This window comes from Simochromis diagramma, unplaced genomic scaffold, assembly GCF_900408965.1.
Source record: "Simochromis diagramma unplaced genomic scaffold, fSimDia1.1 OVJJ01000216.1, whole genome shotgun sequence".
In the NCBI taxonomy this organism is placed as follows: domain Eukaryota; kingdom Metazoa; phylum Chordata; class Actinopteri; order Cichliformes; family Cichlidae; genus Simochromis; species Simochromis diagramma.
The window spans coordinates 14,839,386-14,861,357 of record NW_024386883.1 but is presented as its reverse complement, the minus strand read 5'-3'; the positions used below and the strand labels follow the sequence as shown (position 1 = coordinate 14,861,357).

General features: G+C 39.0%; 1 protein-coding gene across 2 annotated transcripts in view; it reads right to left on the bottom strand.

The window, feature by feature from the left end:
- Nucleotides 1-21,972, bottom strand: part of tlcd3a (TLC domain containing 3A) — a 44,275-nt gene that overhangs the window by 9,613 nt on the left and 12,690 nt on the right. The window contains exons 2-4 of one of the 2 annotated variants that reach the window (XM_040032440.1): nucleotides 19,450-19,536; nucleotides 14,091-14,310; nucleotides 5,070-5,165 (exon numbers count right to left, since the gene is read on the bottom strand). In XM_040032440.1, the coding sequence (XP_039888374.1) occupies nucleotides 5,070-5,165; nucleotides 14,091-14,310; nucleotides 19,450-19,536 (403 nt within the window). The remainder of the gene's footprint in view (nucleotides 1-5,069; nucleotides 5,166-14,090; nucleotides 14,311-19,449; nucleotides 19,537-21,972) is intronic. The other variant, XM_040032441.1, reaches the window with a different exon arrangement.

Genomic DNA, 21,972 nt, shown 5'->3' with positions numbered 1-21,972 from the left:
TCGGCGAATTTCATTTTCTTAAGTTTGTAAAGTACCATTTACCTTGAGCCTCACAGTGAGGATTACTTTAACTCTGGCAGATACCTGAATCCGAAAAGGAAAAAGTTGTATCGGGACATCTTTAATTGTTAATTGTCCAGTGTTAGACTGGAGACATGTCCAGGAAGTACCCTGCCTCTCGCCCTTGGACAGCTGGGAGAGACTCCAGAAAAGTTGCTTCAAACTGTGCACAAGTAGGTTACTGTAGTTGAACAATGCAACACTTTTTACTCAGTAACATTAACAGCATTTTGGTGTGATGCATATTAATTATTTGTGGGATTTCATGCTTCACTTTTGTACCCTAATACACTGAAACGGTGTTAACAGTCTGGCAGAGGACCTGAAAGCAGAGAACTTAAAAACTCTTTGTTCGATTTGTATTGTTTATTGTCATTTATGCTTAGAAATATTTAACCATATATGCTTAGAGGTGTATAATCGATTGTGTAGTGATAAGATGTGTGATCCTTAATAGTCTGCAAAGGCTTGATGTGAATGCCAGAGTGCTCTGGCATTCACACCTACATCCTGGGAGCATGGGAGAGGTCTACCTTCTCTTATTGTTTTATGGTAGGATAAACGTAGCTATGTCAGTTTTAGTCTAAGTGCCTTTTGTTTAGATGAACTGTTAGACTTCCAAACCAGCAGGGTTAGGGAAGTCGTTTATGGGGTCACTTTGCCTACTCGTGTCTTGCTTTGCTGTGTAATTAAATTATCTTGAACGTTCCAGCAAATAGGTTTAAGCTACAAACCTATCACTCTTCAGCCATGCTAATGACTGAGCTTGCTTTATAGACATTATATACTATACTTTTAATTAAGCCACAGTATCTACTTAGTAGTTTTAATTTATTATTCTGCTGCTTAATTCTTTTGATACATTTCATCCATTATTGAAGTAAGCAAATAAAATAAGGCAAACTTTATTATTGTAAATTTTTCCATTTTTGCTGCTTGCTTAAAGTTAAGTTAAAGTTTAGCTTGTAGTTGAGAAGGTTACTACATTTTGTCAAAAAAAAAAAAACAAAACCCAAAAAACCCCCACCAAATCCCATAATTATTTTTCTCAGTCAAAGGGATAGGAAAACTGAGACAGGAAAACAGGGCCATAACATCCAACAACAAAAATCATATGATCTGGGATCTTCTCATCTTTAATTTGAAAGACTGGATGTTCCCTTTTCCACACAACAGCAGTCAGCACTGCTGATGAGAGCAGTAAAACTGTCTGGTGCGGTTTCTGTTAGTGCTGACTAGGTCTAAAAGTGGTCAGCAGTGAAGAATTGCTCTGCTCTTTTTGCCCACCGACACCAGATGTCAGCAAAGACCTGAGAGTCCACGGTCCACTGGTTTCACTGAGCTACACAGTAAGGCTCTTCTATTCTTAGAAAGGATGGTTTGTAAGACACTGGGCCCTTTTACGAAAGTGTAGGCTATAGAGCTCTTTGCATGGCGAAACTAATGAACATTAGCTGAAACAGATCAATTCAGGGGCAGGGAGAGCGAGCGGTGCCGGAATGCTGCTGACTGATGTGGGTTTTTTTGGTGAGCCATGCAGCTTAATTATTGATAGAACAGTGACAAGCAACATCCCAAATGAAATGGAGATACTTGGGTTTTTGCTGCTGCAGTGCTCTGCAGATCACCTGTGCAGGAACAGTTTGGAGAAAAGATGAATGGCTTTGTTTTCGTTAAGAGCTAAGGCTGTTTTGCTTAAGTTCATATCATACTGTATATACCGTACATTTATGTGTGTCTGTAAGTGTATAAAAAATACAGTGATGAATAAATATTTATCTGAAAAACAACGCTAATTCATGGACAGCTGGATGCTGTTTAAATTCGGATGCAAATCTCATTCACTCAGATTTTATTTACAATACAACATAGAAAACATTTGAAATATTTCAGCTGGGAAAACGTACCATTTGTGGATTTTATAGCGGATTGTGTTCATGGTCAATGATTTCTGAGCCCATGTAGTGATTTCCATGACAGAATCATGTTTGCATTTAATGCATTTCTGCCTGAAAGCCTGAAGATCACAGGTACCCAATGCTGACTTGTGACTTTGTCTGTTACACACAGAGATTTCTTCAGAATAACAGCGATCTGAAAATGTTGGGGAACCTTTCCTGTGTATGCTTGAGGTTGTCACTTAAAATCCTTTAATTTTCTCAAAAATCGACAGTGCGCCTTATGTATGAATTCTGGTTGTGCTTACAGACCTCGAACCGATTTTATGTGGTACACGGCGCTCAAAAATCTATCAGAAAATGTTTTCATACGACTTTGGTAAGCTACGAAGTCTGAGCATTACGGCTACCGTAGTCAGGAGCCTCACGGAGTAATCTGGGTCCAAAACTCCGTTCAGGTCCCAAAGTCAAAGGAACATACTTCAGGTCAAACGAACACTGCAGCATCACTGAGAGTTAAAAACTGTCTAAAATCTTTCGTCTGTAATAAAACTATCAGTTTTGCTGTTTTACCAGGTGTAACAATTAGTTTAACATCCAGGCATCCATGAAAACAGAATTTATTAAATTTAACAGAGTTAGAAGTTAACAGGAAGTTAGCTCATACAGGCATCCATGAAAACAGAATTTATTAAATTTAACAGAGTTAGAAGTTAGCTCGCTAGTTTACACCTAAACATGATATAGCATGTTCTGACTGAGAGATTTCTGAAAAAATTAAACGTACAGCTCTGCTATCACTTCCAACAGAAATGAAGACAGAAAACTAAACAGCAGTGATGTTTGTAGGGTTACTGAAGTTGTACTAGCTGGTATATAATGATGTGCTACGTGATCGCTAGCTACACAGCTATGTTAGCATAACATAAACACAGTGAAGCTGGAGGATGAACGCTAACGTTTTTCCACTCGATAAAAGTTAACAGGGGGTTTTTCTGATGGTTATGGACAAATGCTATCACATGGCAGGATGCTGTAAGCGGACCAAACTTTAGTCAGGAGAACAACTGAGATAATCCATTCACGATACAGGTTAGTCATTAATATACTGGAACAACATGGGAATAGAGCAGCTGCGAGAGAATTCAACATTAATGAATCAATGTTACGGACGTGGACGAAGCAAGAAGAATGAGTTGAGTAAAAAAAAAAAAAAAGTTTCTCCACAGGATTGCGTTTTGTAAAAGTACACAAGTACAAATCACTCACTCAAGAGTGGCATGTTACAACTGTGTGCCTTCTGGTCATTATTTCTTTTGATTATTAACCTTACTCATTCGGTTATGAGTGGCCAGCGGGGACAGACTGGCTGTCTCCTCCATCACCACTGACCTTTGTCTTCAACCGCAGCTAATTATTAGTTAAACCATGTTTTCATTTGTTTTTATTCAAGCCTGAATCCGATGGCCCACTGTCTGTGTTTGAATTCTTCCACTTTTCTCCTCCTTATACTTATTAAATATGCATATTTTTGTTCAGCACTGTTGACTGTGTTTGGTACAATGATTAAAACATTCTGGGAAGATGTTAGAGTGACCTGTGAAAGATTCTCTTCAAACAAATTCCACTACACACAAAAGTCTTTCTGCTTGGTTACATTCAGAAGAAAAACAATTATAATAATATCGAAGACGAATCACAATTAAAAAACTGCAATAAAAAATAAAATAAAATATAACCTCCACTTGCTGAGGGAAATTTATGTTCCACAAGTGGTTGCTGGCTGTTGCGAGGTCAAATCAGACTCTCACGGTGACCCATTAAGCATGATATGTATAGCCATAACTTGCCTACAAACACTTGTGAACTAACCACCGAGCTATAGGGCAAGTTGAAAAAGTTCAAACTGCAAACTGGAAACAGATTGCTGGCCTTCAAAATAAACACATTTCAAAAGGTGCGGGCACTTAGGAGGTTGGCAAGTGTTTGCAGACAAGTTAGCATACTTCATGCAAACTATGACCAAAGTGTCTGGTGATTACGAGCATCGAGAGGGTCCCTGACTGGTCTTTAGGCCTGTGTGAACCAGACAATAGAAGACAAACAACAAACCTTGCTTTTGGTCTACTTCTCTAAATTACTGTGAACAATGGAGTTCATTCATGTTTTTTTTTATATTTTTGTAACTGGTGAGTTTTGTGTGTGAATTTTAACATTACTTCAAACTGCACAGCAAATTCAAAGCGTTCTTCTTTTTGTTGTCAGAGGATGGATTTTCCCGTTGAAGAGTTTGGGGTTTTTGTCAAGGGGAGTTTAGTGCCAAATAATCACACGTCTCCAAAGATATTAATGTTAGTCTATGTGTTACCAAACACTTTTAAAGGTTTATACTAACCAGTAAACTGGTGTTTGTTTTACCACTTGATAGTTGTCAAATTATTGCCAAATGTCAAAGAAGGAGGGCATAAAGTCTTTAACTGTATTTTTACCTACAAAGACATCATCTGTGGCCTGTGCCTTATGCCAAAGCAACCAAGTAAGATAGAAAAAAAAAAAAAAAAGAGTTCTTAGTATTTAATTTCATAACAGAAAAGTTTCTTTTTCACTGTTCTCTTTTTTACTCAGAATTTCTGTTATTAATATAATATAGTACTTTATTTCTTACAATATGAGCCCAATCAGCTGTGCTTGTGGGTTTCTTAAATTTCTACAGTAATATTTGTTTATAACATAGAAAAACTGAGATGTGTACTTAAAAATTATACTTATTTCTCTTAAGACATCCCAGGGTGTCTTCAAAAAGAGAAAAAAAAAAATGGTTATGGCTTCACTGGTCTGGCTCACTTTATTTAAAACTGTGCTGTGCTGTGTTTGGCCCCTGGATTAATGCACTCCTTGCAGCAATGCAAAGCTGGGCAGGCCCGAGCCTATTTGCAGCTGCTAACCTGCTCAGAAGTAGAAGTTTGGCAAATAATTTTACAACTTTGTTTGCTCCGCTACTACACAGCAAAAGATCTGCATCTCTATGATATCTACAGACATACGTATTTACCACGAAAAGGACTTCAGAGTTTGTTTCAGGTGAATGCTCATGTGCATGTGCCATCTCACCTGAATAAGTATCTTCCCCAGGGACACGAAGGGCGTGCTGAGCTCTGTTAGAAACAAGCAGCCGATGAAGAAATCCCCCTGGTCCTTTCTGAAGAACTGAGGAGCAGACAGAGCACACACAGACTGAGCAAACAAGCGCAAGCATGGAAAACACACACACACACACACACCTTCTCGAACAGTCTCAGCGGAAAAATGCTTGAAAAAGACAAGGAAAATATCAGACTTTAATCATGTGTTTACACTGACTCATACAGCTGGACTGGAGCTGCTTTTAGCCACCCTCATGTTCCTCTTAATTACCATAAAATATTTGTTTATAAGTAATAATTTTTCCTCTGTTATTTTACTAAAAATAGTCTTAGCACTGCTTCTGTATCTTTCTATAATATTTTTATACATTTTTCATTTTATATTCTCTTTATTTAGTGTTTTTAGTATTTGTCAGTCCGTTACGGAAGGACGCTAGATCAGCATGGATCTGTTATAGCAGGAAGGCTCTGACCAGATTTAAACAATCTTTCTTTAGTTATCGCTCAGCAGCAGCTCTTTAAAGGCTTGGTGCACCTGAGACAGACCTAAATCCCCAAATGGCTCACTGTAATCACTAGCCTTCAAGTGCTGCTGTTAGATAAACAGGCAAAAGCTCCAGGAAGACAAAACTGACTGGATTCATTATTTCTTCACCTAATTCCTCATAGTTCATGGTGGAAAAGCACTTTGTGATTTGGGCTGTTGTGTGTAAAGTGCTAAAAGTCAGCATGTGCCAAAAATGGGTTTGAATTTAAACCCAGGTTTATCATAGGTGCCTGAAATTCTGTAGCTACTGGAAAGCTGCATAATTACAACATAATAATATCATGATAATCCTGAACTCCTTCCATAGTATTAAATGGGAGGATGCTTTAACATAGCAAGGTTTTACAATGTGTATGTTTTCTGTGGGTGTAGGTAAGGTTGAGAGGTTTTAGGTTGTGTATGTGTATTTGATTATATCACTTGACTTTTATCTTATATCTTGGATATATACTTCTGTTTTATAGCCTATTTAATCCTGTGTGTACCTGTCCAGGAAGTGCAGAAGTACATAAGCTAAAAGCTAAATCAGGTGAATGTTTCTATGCATGATCCCTGAAAAACAATAATAAAACTAAAACTAGACTGTAGAGTGACGGTGCAGGTGCAGCAACAGGTCTAATGGGACTTGTGGGAAGACCCTTGTTCAATTCAGTTGAATTTATATAGCACTAAATCACAACAAGTCACCTTATACTGTACAGTAAAGATCCTACAATAACAGATATTGGGTTTGGTTGTTAATAATAACAGCGTGTCCCACTATGAGGTGCAGCATGTGCTTTAAGTGTTTCCTAAACAATTAGACCCATTAGTGAGAGAAGGTAAAACCACACTTTTTTAAAATTATTTATCAAGTAATATTATATAACAAACTACATGTCCAAGGCAAGCAAAGACTACCACAGTAGTGTGGTTTGAGATGGTGGCACGTTAGTACTTTCTAGAGAGGTAGCTGAAGAATATCCAGAACAGTCATGCAGTTTTATTTTATTTTATTTTTTACACCTGCAGAACAATGCTGGCTGGCATGGTAGTCATCAGTTTACTTTCCCCCTTCCTCATTTAGGGCTTTCATTAACAAAGAGAGTGCAGCCAGCCCGGCAAGTGACTTTGAACCGGTTAACATGTCTAAGGTTAAAATTCAAAGCTTACATACTAAAGAGGCTAAAGGAAAACCCTTTTAACTGATAATATTATCGCACCCTCCTCCATCTTTTTAGTACAATCCCACAACCCCAGCGGTTCATATGTTACTCTACTACAATTTCAAGATGGCCAAAAAGGGAGGGGAGGAAGTAATGTTCTGTACATAACAAATGAACAAAGCTTTCAAATACTGACCACCAGCACAGTCCCGTGTGGTTGGGGCTGCCACCCTAGAGTAGATGAGTCAGTTTAGATGGATAAAGAGAATCCAGACAAAAGACAAGCACTCTCTGGTAGCCCAGCTTTCTGTGTGCCGTTAATAAATAAAGCATGAGCAGCTCCAGACGTGGCTTTGCCATCTGGCCACAAAACAATGACAGAGACCACAGAGGGGAACCTTACACCACACCTACCAAACTACCTGGCTACCTCATCCCACCCCAGCGGCTGTGGACATAAGTGTGTTAACTTTATGCAACACGGCACTTTCAACATTACTGTGCCTGTATTTCCCCCTCAAACACCAGGCCTGTAATGCTAAAAACACCTTTTTTGCATCAAGTGCTATATCCTTTTGATGTGTAGATTCTTATAGGTTACACAGTATTACTCGAACTAGTCACAAATGAGAAACTGTATTCAACCAGAAATAAGACAAAAAACCCTCCAACAGGTGGTCTGGCTCCCATAGTCCTGATTTCAAAATTACACCATCAGTTCGGGGCAAAGTCCTTCTAGAACAAAAATCTTTCCATGTGTCAACCATCTCAGTAAAACCTCCAGGCACTCATCCGGGCAGCATTATTTAAAATAACTTTAATATTAATGCCAAGAGAGACAAAATTTGCATGTATGGAATCACTAGTCAAATCTGATCCATTGACTTCGATTCTAGCGTTACAAAGACAGTGAGATAGTGAGACTTTCTTTGTGAAAGTTCTCAGACATGCCTGGAACAATCTTCCTGCCAAGGATGAGAAACTCTTATTTACTGCACTTGTACGGAGTTAACTGGTAGATAACATTTTGAAAACATCATCTTGATAAATCCACTGCCTCTAGTTTTCACACAGCTACTGACTATAAAGGATTTAATTGTGCTTGCTACAATTTCATACAACATACAAGCGCCTGAGTGTGTGAATGCACTTGAAACAAGAGAAGCTGTATGACCACACCTGCAACACAATGCACCATCATCAACATCAACCTACGTGCTTAAATGTAGGGCTACAGTATAATGATGGCAAACTACGACAGTCTAGAAGTGCTTCTTGGTACTCACATCCTTATTCCGAAATGTAATAGAGATATTTAATAACTGCCAAACAGTTGTCCTGATCTCAGTAGATAAATCAGGGATGGACTGGATTCAAAACCAAAATTGCATCTGAACGTAGGCTTCCTATAATGTTAATTTTGATGAAAATGTCTGAGAAACTGAGTCCAGCTGTTTTAGAAGTAGGAGGTAAACCTTTACGTTACAGCGAGTTAGCTTGTCTGTAACCTGATAAGTTTCCTGGTTCTACAAATGTTTACAGGAAGTGCAGTACAAACAGAATAGAATAGAATAGAATAGAATAATTCTTTCATTGTCCCACAAGGGGAAATTTGGGTATAACAGCAGCAAGAAAGACAAATACAAACAAACAGTACACAAGACACAGAACATAAACGTACACAATTTTTACATATTTACATCAGGGACAATGGTTACCAAAAACAGAGTACTGTACTGTTATTAAGTTAAATAAAATTAAATACAAATAAGAGGCAAACTCTGGTTATAGTGTGAATAAGAAGAGAAAGAGTTTAGTTTCCAGTAACAACAAACAGAATTTTCTGGTTAACAGTGACTAGCATGTAGCTGCAAAGCATTGAAGATTTTTTTTAGTCTATCCATTTTCATCTCCACTATTTTAGAGTTCAAAAAGTTTGACACAAATTTCTTTGTCTCCATGACTCCCGAGTACCATCGGGCTGCTTGACAATAGTGTTCTTATCTGGAGGACGGCACAAAGCAGGCTGCTTGTTAAGTGGTACCTGAGACTTTATCACTCACTAGATTCTGGGCAGAACCTTATGGGAGAGCTCTGTAACAACCAAACATGTACCAAGCACTAAGGTTCACAACAGGCTTTCCATAATAAATTTGACACACTTTACACTACTCGTGAAGCTTACAGCGAATATCCAGAGAAGAAGAGGAACTACCACCACCATCTGTCTGCCTGTTGATAAAGAAACTAGACAGGAAGGGCCAGGGCTAGCTGGTTAGAGGTGGTTGTCCCTTCGGAACAGAAGCAAGGAAACTGCTCATTAGTAAATAAAATGCAGATGGAATTATTATGTTAAACAGATGAAAAAACTACTAATTGTGATATACCTCCATGGCCACCCTAGTAAAGTCTTTACACACCGATATTATCACACTGCCATTTTTGCTGATGCGATAGCTTTCATGCATGACATGTCATAACCTGTCAAAACAAGAACAGCACAGGCTAACAATGCCAGGCCAGTAGCCATAACGCACAAAAACTAGACACTTAAACTGGTACACCTAAATGAAATGCTCTTCTTCCTCCTGCACTCAACAGCCTGCTGAGAAAACTCTACCAGCTCACGTGTTACATGTGCAGGCCCAAGTAGCATGGTGCTGATGAGTGAGGGAACCGGAGAAACAAAAAGGGAGGTGAGGAGAGTTTAGAGAAGCGGGAGGATGACTGCAGCTGGAGCTGAATAATGTAAGGTAATGTGATCTCATGTAGCCACTGTAAACAAAGGCTTGGGTTTCCACTGCACCTGGCCTGCTAACCTGGGATACTACTTGGAAAAGAGAGTGGCTATGTTACATGTTCTGTAAACTCTGGAGTCTGGAGAAAGAGCCTGCGCAACATAATTCAAATGTTTATACAGAAAAAGAAAACAAAAAAAACAATCCTTGACATTTACTCCAGCAAAATTCCTAATTTTGTTTATTAAATGGTCAGAAATAACAGGAATGTTTCCTTATACTTTGCAAATAATTTTTAAACTTCCAGTGACAGAGTGGGGTCGAATCTCATTCATCATTTCATTATATTTTGTAGTAGTCAGGCTATCTTGTCATTTTTAAAGTGGTCTTAAAGAATAGTTATTTTCTTTGGACATTGGCTGCTTTTTTTCCCACTCAGTCCTTATAAAAGACAGAGTAACAGAGCAATGTGTTTATTTTTTATTTTGTTTATCACGCCATTGAACACTGACATCCAAATCATTTGATCACAAAAAAAGCACCTAATTCAAGGACTGAATCAGTGATATGTCCACACATAACAGTCAACTAAGCAAAGAACTAACTAGTTTCATAGTTTGAAAAATGTGATTAAACAGTTTCACAGATATAAAAAGCATTTTTAAAGCATCAAGGTGATTCCCAAAGAGCTAAAAAGAAGAAGTGTCAGGCAGAAAAAACTGCAGCCATGACAACAGGTCTTGTGGAGTGATGGATCTAAATGTGAAATTTTTGGAGGACGTCAGGAGAGACGTTAGTGTCTACAGCCATCTGTAAAACAGGAGGTTCTATCATGGTTTGTGGTTGCATTTGAGCCGGTGGTGTTGAGGATTTTCTCAAAATGGATGGATTTATGAAAAAGGAAAAGTACTGGCAAAATCTGATGCACCATGCAGCACTACCTGGAAATTACAAAACAGTGGCAGCTGCTTCATTTCTCAGTCTGACAACACACTGCAAATGGAGTAAAAGCAAATAGACAAACACGCAGTGGAACACTACCCGTCATGGATTGGTTCCCCCAGAGCCCAGACCTCAAAATTACTGCAGCAGTGTGGGATCATGTTGACAGACAATGGAGAAAAAGGCAGAAACATCCAAACAATCCTTCAGGAAGCCAGGACGTATTCCCGAAGACTACTTGTATAGTGATCACAAATTTTCCTGCCGTGGGCTCAATAACGTCTTATCTTATCTCATATTATCTTATCTTTTGACCAATTCAGGCTGTTGAAAAGTGGACTCAAGTTTAAAAGTTCAGAAGTTTGCCGGTCACAACTGCATTGAAAGCCTCTGGTCAGCTGCCAGCTTCCTCCAATAACCCATAATTCACTATATATTCAGTTTATATATTTCTTACAGGCCTCGGTATTTTTAATGGCACAGAGATTTTTGCCTGGCTGCCATTGTTCTCCTTACACTCATATTTCAACAGAAAATAGACCTTTCGTTCCTATTCCACGTCCCCACTTTGAAACGCTCACAATTCAAGGATGCAAAGGACAAATAATACATTGCTTGCATTTGTTCAAAGAAAGTAATCAATAATCACTAGCTGGGTGTTCTTTCTTTCCCAGGTACATATTCCCACTGGAAAAGCACTTGTTCTACATTGAAACTGGTCTGCATCCTCTGAATGGATCAAAGAGTTTATTCAAGTAGTAGAGTTTAGGAAAGAATGCTCATGAATAGAGTTGATTTAGTTTTGTATTTCTTACTTATTTATGCTTTTTATTGTGTTTTAAGGTGAAGGATGTCAGTGGGGCAGTTTGAGCTCTTGTTGGCAGAGGTGAGAACACATGTGAGTAGGGAGAGAACTCATTTCATAGAGTCGATCGACCCAGAGCAGCATCTAGCTGTGTGTCTGAGGTAAAACAGCATTATTCTACCATTTCCATCTCATTGTATAGTCACTACTGGTGCAGGTTTTGAGCTACAGCGGACTTGTTCCCAAATGCAGTCTGATTGGTCAGATGTGGATTAGAAAAATGTCACAAAAATGTATTAAGATTAGGGGAGTCTCAAAAATTACTTTTAAAGTGAGAAACTTTTTCACAGATTTTACATGTCCGGTGTGCAAAGGTCTTTAGTTTTAGTTTTTGTTGTGGTGACATGGGTGGTAGTTACCCAACTGTAAGATCTAAGAAGTTGCACACAGTATAATATAGCAATACAAATTAGTTTATGGGTGCAGCCGGCTAACAATATTTGCTTGTGTTAACTTATAACTTGGCACTCCACCCTTTCACCACACTATATCGCACCCAGACTTAGCTTTGTAGATTTGGGTTTACATCCTATTCACTCACAACAGTCACCACTATACTTAACTTTAACTTCAACATTACCAACTTCAATATTAGCAACATCTTTTACTCCCCAAAAGGCATCTAGGAACAGCTTCAGTAACTCTTTACAATTATTTCCATTTTGTTGTGTCACATAAAAAGCTGTTCAGTACTGACTCAGTACGGCCTGTGAAAGGACTCTTAATTAGTTTAAGCCACCTATTTGTAACAGAACTGACACCATCATTGTTTCTGTGGTTTCCTTGGTCCTTCTAAAGAGGAAGTAAAGCACTCTGCATCACAGCTTTACTGATAATGATGCTTTCAGACGCCACTACGGGGAATTCAAAAAGACACAGATGTTTGGTTAAGTATGAAAATGTTGTGTTGAAAATTTGTTTATACGTCTGCTTGACTCCATAAGCAACAAACAGCCTTAAAAGCATGTGCAGCAGTTCTGAGCTAGTGTTTACTGTACATTAACAAAGCGGTGAGATAACAGATGTTATGTGGAGGTGGATTAGCATGATGACGCACGTCTTTGATATAACTGCAAACCACTTTCCAAAGCAATTTTTTTTAATTATAAAGTGCATTTTCCCTCTTAATTCCAAGCAGAAGTCCATTTTATTGTCCATTTATTTCAACTGAGGTTTGAAAAAAAAAGGACATGCAGAATGAAATCTATTTTTTGCCACCACTTAAGTAATCATTAAGAGATAATGCAGCTTAAGGCAAGAATTGATTTGAAACCACTGCACAACATTAGAGTACTCAGTAATAAAGTATTACTGGCAGTGAACACTTATTAAAGAAGACTGAAAGAGAATACTAACCCCCTTTAAGATTAATCTAGTGCTACACTGAAATAAACTAATGCCTGACTGAAAGTACAACACATTTAACATCATTAAATTCACAGAAACATAACATGAGTTCTGTGATTTATTAATAATTTAGAGCTGGATTCCTCAAATCACTGAATATGGCCCATTTCCCTACATCAATAAGGAATTTAATTTTCTATTATGGAAAATACCAGGAAAAGAATAAAGCCATTATATGTTAAATGCCATTTTTCCTTTAAAAAGTCCACCCACAGGCAACGTATCTCTGACCACTCATTTTTTGCACGTTTTAATTGTACTTGTTTAATCCCTCTGAGACTTTACTACTGAACAATGTCCTCGCTCTTACTTTGAAAGGTCAGTCTGCTAAATGGTGAGTTCCAGCCTTTCATGCCCTTCTCGTGTTTCCCTCCCAGGTGGTTTGTGCTTCAGTTTGCAATTGAGGTGCAAACTGGCGCACATTTCAGGTGGATCAGGATGTTGTGTCAAACATTCATTATTAGTGCACCTGCACAGAAGTTAATGAGTGAAATTTGAACTTACTATATTAGCACACAGCAGAGGCCCTGACTCAGGGTGAAGAAGACACCAGTGCAGATGCCCAGCACTTAAAGAACTATCAGTGTAATTTATGGAAAAGCTAATAGTTTTATGGCTTCAGCTGGACCAGGGATGTCAAAAGTCCACTGCACAATGCTACTGACCTGGTTATGCTAGCCATTGTCACTGTCACAATCACAGCACCAATGTGGAGGTTTTTCTGAGTAGTGTGCTCTGGAAAAGTTGCAAGCTCGTGCAGCACACCTCAAGCGCCAAATATAAATCCCCACGATGTCACTAACCAATGCAGTGACTTAACATGGTGATGAGGAAGCTAAAGAGGCTCTTGTTTAAAAAAAAAATAAAAACAAAAAAAAAAAAAGGACACACACCCATTCTGACAGATACATGGCCTATCAGACGTTCAATCTGAACCAGAGGCAGTGAGACTCTTTGTTGATAGAGGCAAGCTACATACAAGTGGGGCTTTCTGCAAAACACAAAAACTACAGACCCCATGCTAGGTTCAGATGCTGTGATATGCTATCAAATGGGTCTACAAGCAAAAGAAGTGATAACAGATGATACTGAGGGGCTATTTCTCACAGATATGAATCCAGGTGTGTCTTATAAGTTTGGCTTCTCTTTGAGGTACCATTGTGCTGGAAAAGAGCTAATTATATATATTCCTAAGCTAATTGTATATTCCTTAAATTATCACATATACAAATATAGCAGTCTATCACTAATAGTACTTGCATGTATTAGTTATCCTAATTATTTATCTGTGGTACTAAATACCATCTCAGCCCCTCCCTAATTTTTCCCCATCAGCCCTCCTCACCAGTGTGACAGGCAGCAGGATGGTGAGCAGAGCGATGTGATGCAGGACCAGCAGGAACTCCTTACGGACAAAGGAGTTTATGGTCCTCAGTGAATGCTGCTTGTAGTCCTCATGCCCTTTGATGTGGAAGCGGTAGTAGTGACTGAGGTACATGGCAAAGATGTCGTACGTCATGTAGGGGACACCGTACCAGATGACAAAGTAGGTGGCCAGCCAGTGCCTGAGGAAGACAAAATAAAATTGTTATCAGTGTCTACAACTAACAGCAGAATCACCCACAGGAATGCCTCTATCGAAAATGGATGACCATGATGTTCAAATAATTGAATACTCATTATTAAGAAGTTGAGCCTGCTATCACAATGCGGGTAAAAAAAAAACCCAGACCTTTCATGAGATGCAACTCGTTTTGACCAATTGCCTATTTTACATGGTGATATGATCCCTGAAAGTTTACACAGAGTGAGCTTTTTGACATTTTCTCCAGTGAATGATCTGAAAACAGATTAAACATCCAGGGTATCAGTGTCTGTCTCCATTTCTCTACAACATAGACACAAAACTGAGGAAGTTTTGCCACTGAAACTATAATTTTACATGACACAGGCTAGTGAAATAAAAAAAAAAAAAAAGTGCTGAACAAGTACATTAATTTACTTTTGTTTGTAACGGGTATTAAACTGATATGGCTAGATTTTAAAGTTTAAAGCGTAAGTGTGTTTTTCAGACCTGAAAATGTTATATGACTGCACAGCTTGCTTAAGAAGCTATAGAAACTGAGGTATATTTAAAAAAAAAAAAAAAAAAAAAAGTCAAATACAGACTCGTGCCTTTGCACTCTGGGAGTCTGTAATGTGGAAAATATTCAGAATATAAAAGTAAAACTTTGCTTGGCTTTATAAAATTAAAAAAAACCAAACTTGCCTGATCCTGAGGGAGTCAGGTGGAAGGCTTTAAATGTTTTTTTATGGAATGACCCATGTATGTTTGATTTATTTAAATAAAAATCATGAAAAAAATCTTTACCAGAACTATAAAACCATATTAATCATTTACCAGTCTTACATTCACAGGTCACTTTGTTAGGAGCACCGATATAGCTGCTCATTTACACAAATATCATGGCCGCAGTTCAGCACAGTTATGGCTCTTTTCCACTCACAGCAATTCAACTCGACTCTATCCGATATTTAAGTGATGACATATGAACCCTGTTTCTGGGACCAAACTACTCTGTGTTTATTAAGGCTGTTGTGTTTTTAACATGTTTTAATGCTTTGTATCTTGTCCTATTTAATCTCAACAAGCCCCTAAAAAGGGCAGTGATCACTGTCGGCCTCTCTTGGTTTTTATTATCACTGTTCATTTTAAAGCTCAAGTTTTAAAACCTTACAATGTAAGTACAGCCCAGCCCATGCAGCAGTATATTAATGACTAACCTCGTATTATGGATGGATTATCTCAGTTGTTCTCCTGACTGAAGTTTGGTCCGTTTACAGCATCCTGCCATGCGATTGCTTTTGTCCCTAACCTTCGGGAACCCTCGCATTAACTTTTATCAAGTGGAATAAAGTCAGAGTTCATCCTCAAGTGTGTTTATACTGCATTATGCTAACCATAGCTATGTAGCTAGCCACCACGTAGCAACCCTACAAACGTCACTGCTGTTTAGTTTCCTGTCTTCATTTATGTTGGAAGTGATAGCAGAGCTGTATATTTTAATTTTTTCAGAAATCCCTAAGTCAGAACGTAGTATATTATGTTTGGGTGGAAACTAGCAAGCTAACTTCCTGCTAACTTCTAACTCCATTAAATTTCATAAATTCTGTTTTCATGGATGCCTGGATGTTAAACCTAATTACCCAGTTGAGCAGCCACACTGATCATTTTATTAAAGATGAAAGAATTTAGACCGTTTTTAACTTTCAGTGATGCCACAGTGTTCGTTTGACTTTGGGACCTGAAGTGGAGTTTGGACCCGGAAACGGCTAATGACGTCAGACTTAAAGACCGGATTCGACTCAGCTCAGTTTCAGTAATTAAAATAGAGTGCCACCTCAGTGTGGGTGGGGTTGTAGTATAGTATAGTATAGTAATGCGGCGTTAACTCAGGGAGCTTGGAATCCCAGTCGAGTAGGTACCAAAAAAAAAAAAAAAAAAAAAAAGTGCCCAGTAACAGATACTACTACCTAAAGGAAAATCCTAGTAAGGCCGAGTAGGTGCCAGTGAAAAAGAGGCATTAGGAATTTGGTTAAGGGGAGCTGCTGAGATCCAAATGGAGTAGGAACGAAAGGTGATTTAACTGACTTTGTGGTGTAGTTGTTGGTGTAATGGTGCGGGGGATATTTACTTGGAAGACTTGGGGCCCCTTAGTACCAATTGTGCATTGTTTTAACACCACAGCCCAGCTGAGTATTGCTGCTGACCATGTCCCATCCATTTACAACCACAGCACACTAATTTTCCAGCAAAATCCAGGAAATCCAGCTGCTTCCAGCAAAATCAGATGCTGTGTCACAAAGCTCAAATGATCTCAAACTGGTGTCTTGAACATGCCATTGAGTTCATTGTAATCAAATGGCCTCCACAGTTTCCAGATCTGAATCCAATAGAGCACTTCCAGGATGCGGTGGAATGGGAGAGTCACATCCTGGAAGTGCATCTGACAAATCTGCAGCAACTGTGTGATGTTATCATTTCAATATGGACCAACATCTTTGAGGAACGTTTCTGCTCTATTAGGTACACCTTACTAATGCTGGGTTTTACCTTTACAGTGGGCAGTGAATATAGAACAGAAGGAGGCCTAGGCACTATCACAGCATTTAGTCCTAGAAAAAACACGTAAAAAAAAAAAAAACCCAACAACAACAAGACATTTACTTTCAGTAGATTTAAATAAAAACCTGCACTTTTTTTAACCACCCTCTGTCCCGTGCAAAGCATCAGAAAGCTTTAAGACAAGCTTGTGTAAGTACAGTAAAATCAACAGCTTGGATAGCTCCAGTAGCCTAATGAGCACTGATTACTGTGATGGTTAATTATGTGGACAGAAAGGAGTGTAAAGCTGAGCTACTGACCCCTGACCTCCCACTGGCTTCTCTAGCTTTTAAGGTCAGTGGATGGCGATTAAGAACAGTAAGGCACAACAAACAGCTTAGGGAGGAAGGAAGGCTACATGAGCCGATTCTGTAATGTATATACTTTCTGTATTAAATAACACAAAAGAAAGCACTAGTCCCCCAGACATACATAAAACAGAACTGCCTGGTCTCTTGCTGTATAGGTTCTCATTGGTGTAACTCGCATAATAATAGAAGATAAATAAGAATTTCACCGTCCTCAGGTGCTTATGTTATTTTTGTTCTTATGCTCTGTTTGCCTACCTGTTTATTAGCAGGATTGTTTAAACAGATATGGACACATACATGTTAAACTTCTACAATGGCTCTGGTTTGACGGAGCTTAGAAATGATTAACTTAGACATTTTGTGTCTTTACTCATTTTTAGAGTGGTGCTCATTTCCAGCCTTGGTGGGGGTATGCAGGACTGCTCAGACTGTTTCAGAAATAACAACAAGAAAAGCACTGGCCTTCTTATTTGCCACCACTAAACAAAGCTTTGTTTATTATAGATTACAACAAAAAATGGTTTTCACGGCAGCCCTATAGCTTAGTGCATTCCTAATTTTGTTTGTCTCTCAAATATAAAGTATAGAAAATATTGTTAAATGAGGGAAAAAGCACAACCAATTAGATAAACAGTGTTGCCAGATCATATTAACCACTTTATTTGGAGCTAATGTTAGAGTCTGGCCAATCAGGTGAGTTTGAGCTACTTTAGTGGTTCTATTGTGCAGTTTATACAGTGAACACCGCCATTTCTGCAACTTAACCACTAAAGGCTAAAAGAAGGGACAGGTTGCGATGGAGAATTAGAGTATTTGTGGGTCTAACTCTGGAGCATAAGCCCCCGGGTTGAGCGCACGTCACAGGACAGCAGAACTGAGCAGCGTTGTGGAGGAATTAAGCTCTGTGGGTGATTTGGAGTGGGGGGGCGCAAGAGATTAGCAGTCTGAAACTGGGACTGCCAGGGTCTGGTCGCTGACTCAGTGAAGGATTAATAGGCTGGCATTAACCTAGCGTCACACTTTCCTCAGCTGCACAGAGTGGCCAGTGCTAACGCTAACAGTAACTCATTGCCAGCTGGCTGATGTGAGGCAGCATGAAAGCAGCTGGTTCAATAAGAGAAACGGGCAGACTGCTGCCCAAGGAAAGATACTGCCCTATCAATCACAAAGGAAGTTAGTCTGAAAATCTTTAACGTTACATGACTGCTTGCATCATATTCAGCAGCAGGGGGAGTGTTTCATGCTATAATCGCAATGTAGGTACCAGATCTTCTGATTTATAACCAATTCCCAATAAAGTAAAACCATTTAAATATGTGCTGATGAGGCTCTGGTGCAACAACCCCTCCGACATCACAGATTAGCGCATTTAGTCTTCAGACGCTTTGCTGAATGAGCAGAGCCGTTAAAGGTAAGAGCTATCACTCAGATGGGATGCAACAAAAAGTCCTATCAACATTTCTGCTTAACCTCCAGGACAGCAATGCTGCTTCTATTTCCTGGATGACAAGCATCCAGTTTCCCAGTTACACTAAAACACCCAAATAATGTACTTTATATCTGTGACGTAAAAACAGGAAGAAGAAATCTCAGCAGCTAAGGTTATGTTAATGGTAGGATGTTGTAATGCTAGCAGGCAAGTGAGCAGGCAGCCACAGATTAACCAAAAACAGTTCCTAAAAAAAACAAAACAAACAAAACTTAAAAGCAACTACTTTAAGTTATGCGAGCCAAAAAGAAAAATACTAGAACAATCAAGGATTGAAAGGACAAGGAACAGGAACAGTAACAGTAACCGCGGGAGAAGAGGAGACAAAGAGGTCTCTGAATAAAGCGAGGAGGAGCGTGTCGATCAATTTATTTTAATTGTGGAGTATGCAAGTTCACACTTTAGACTGTTTGTGTGTGTGAAGAACGTGAAGAATTAACAGCACGAATGTTATGTCAAAGACTTCAGCGAACTGTGTTAGGGCCGAGTGATTATTCGCATTTTCACCTCACAAGCACGCCGAGATTGTGCAGCTTCTAAGACAGATTAAGCAACTTTGTTCACTGTTAGCAGGCTGTGACTAACATTTATGCTTGAGTCAGTGAATCAAAATTGAGGCCTGAGTCTTTGGAATAACAGATCCCACCAAAGGGAGGCCCAGGAAGCATAGCTGCTGCGTTCATGTGTTACCAGTGATAACCAATGTTTCACTAAAGGGGTTATTTACATGAAGTCTCACCTGTCATTAATGACGTTGCCGCAGCATGATGACACGACAACGGCTCCTGCTGTGGTTGCCATGGCAGCATGGATAGAGGACACCAGCCTGCAAAAAGGGAGAATATTGTCATTTATGCACTGGATGGCTGTAACATGTAATAGAAACTTCAGTGAAGCTGATAAAAGTAATATATGTTCAGATATTTATTGTCCCGATTGTGTCTTTAGAAATCTGTCCAATCTCAATATGGCCAGCACCCCAGAAGGAAAACAAAACTTCTTTGAAGTATCTTAATGTTGTTCTGCTGGCCCTGTTAGTCCAAAACTTTAATTCCTTGGTTTATGATCAACATAGCCATCAGTTCAGCTGCACTTTGTTTTTAGCACTAATAGGCAATTGTTAACCTGCCAATATATTAACACACAGCTGAGCCCAGGGGTTTTTGTGAGTCACCAGGGGCCTTTGGGGGTGATGAAGCACAAGTGAGGTCTGCATATAGTTTATGCATGACTACATTACGGAGGTTATGCATTATCCTGTTGGTGCTAGCCAAAATATTTTTATTACATTTTTGGTGAGGTTTCATCCCTTGAAGGAGGACCACCAGAACAATTGTGTACACACAGGAAGCTTTCTAGCTGACGGTTAGTTGCTGGCGGACCTTCCAGGCTCCAGTTTCCTGTGTAACCCTGTAACCCCAACTTGCTGTGAACTGCTTACTTAGTGGACCCTTCTTGACCCCAGAAATACACCAGGCCTGCATCAAAGCCAGAGATCATCACACCCACTCAAGCCAAGCCAACGCTTGCAACTTCACACAGCGGTGTGTTTCAGAAGGGCATTCATGACACTTAAATTGGCGCTGTGTTTGTCTTTAACAAAAGCCAAGTCAAGCTGCAGAGCAGGCAAGGAGGTCAGGAAGTCAGACACAGCCATAGTTTTTCAAACAAAACCCTTGTACAGACACAATGCCAAAGATACTGCCTGATATGTCTAATAACAGAGTTTCATAACAGCAGATATGGTGATAGTTCTGATCTTAAACAGCCAATCAACAGGTGACAGTTTCACATGTGTGGCAGCAGACATATCTATATGTTATCATAGTAAAGATACATGGAAGTATGCTTATGGAATTTCTTCACCAACTATTGGATAAGGTGTATTACTATAGCAACTGTTCAGTCCTGTTGGCTACAGAGCTTGATTGTGTCAGCCGTCTGGATTGAGCCACTAATGAAGCTACAAAGCAGCAGTGTCATTAAGTAAAACCTACATGGATAAAAAGTTTCAAAAGCTTATTCTGGGGAAATTTCAGCATACTTGTGAAATGGTTTTGAGATTTAATTGGTTACCACTGAAAATGAAGTTATGTCTCTCCCGGGGCTCAACACTAATTACCTAAAGAACTGCCCAGAGGTGCTGCCAAGATGACTGCCTAGTGCCAAGACTTGTTTCTATAAGCACTTTGCTTAGAAGATTACACCAATGTAATACAAAAGTTAATATTTGTGTTACTACACTCCCTATTATTATCATCATCTAGTTTTAAAGTTTGATCTTTGCTACAATTATGAATAAACTCAAAATAAAAAGGCAGGTGTTGGCTTAGTTTTTTGTGATGCCATATGGGAAATTATTGGGTCAAATAAAATTCACTCAGATCTGAGCTGGTAAAACTGCATGCTACAAGAAAATTTAACAAATTACTTCAATCCAAGTCAAATTATGCGTGTTTTCAATGTGATTAATAGCTCTAGGACAGGGCAAAGCCCAACAAATACAGGTCAGTTTTACACAAGTGCTGCTTCAGGTGAGCCGCTTAAGATCGGTGTACCGTGATGGGATTAGCAGTACTTGGCTTCAACTTTCCTCATCTATAAACAGACCTGTGACATAGGAGAACTTGGTACATCTTTATTTGAAGTGTCAGTTGGAGTGGAGTGGAGAAAGGCATGCACAACATTCACCGGCCTCGCACCTATGAAACAAGTAACTCCTACACTGAGATCTGACTTGTGTTTTATAATTATTTGCTTACGTTTATAGCAACTTCATTACAAAATTATTTTTAATAAATAGTGCCTGTGATGTTGTGACCTTGATGAGTGAACAATCACAGAGAAATTGATTTTTTTCTCTTGTTTCAACAGATTTATTTTGTCCAATTTAAACAGAAAGCTGGATTATCTCACCAATTAAATTTTTGTGTGTGGGTTGTGTTTTTTTTTTCCAAAACTATGAATGACTTTTGCTCAGTGAAGCTCGTTCCCTGGATGCTCTCCAACTTGGCAGCACTGACACTAAGCTGCTTTGAAATGACAAAACATGTCCTTTATTCCCCAGCAGTCACTGCGGCCATGACAGACAGCCGCCCATCTAACACAGCGCATTGTTGACTGATTTTCCCGATGGGTCTGTTTTACATCTCCAAAATAATGTATCTCCAAAATAAAACTATGAAGACACTCAAAATAAATTTCCTGTTGTTGTAAACAATTTTTTGCAATTTCTTTGGTATTTAAAGTTTTGAGGGATAAA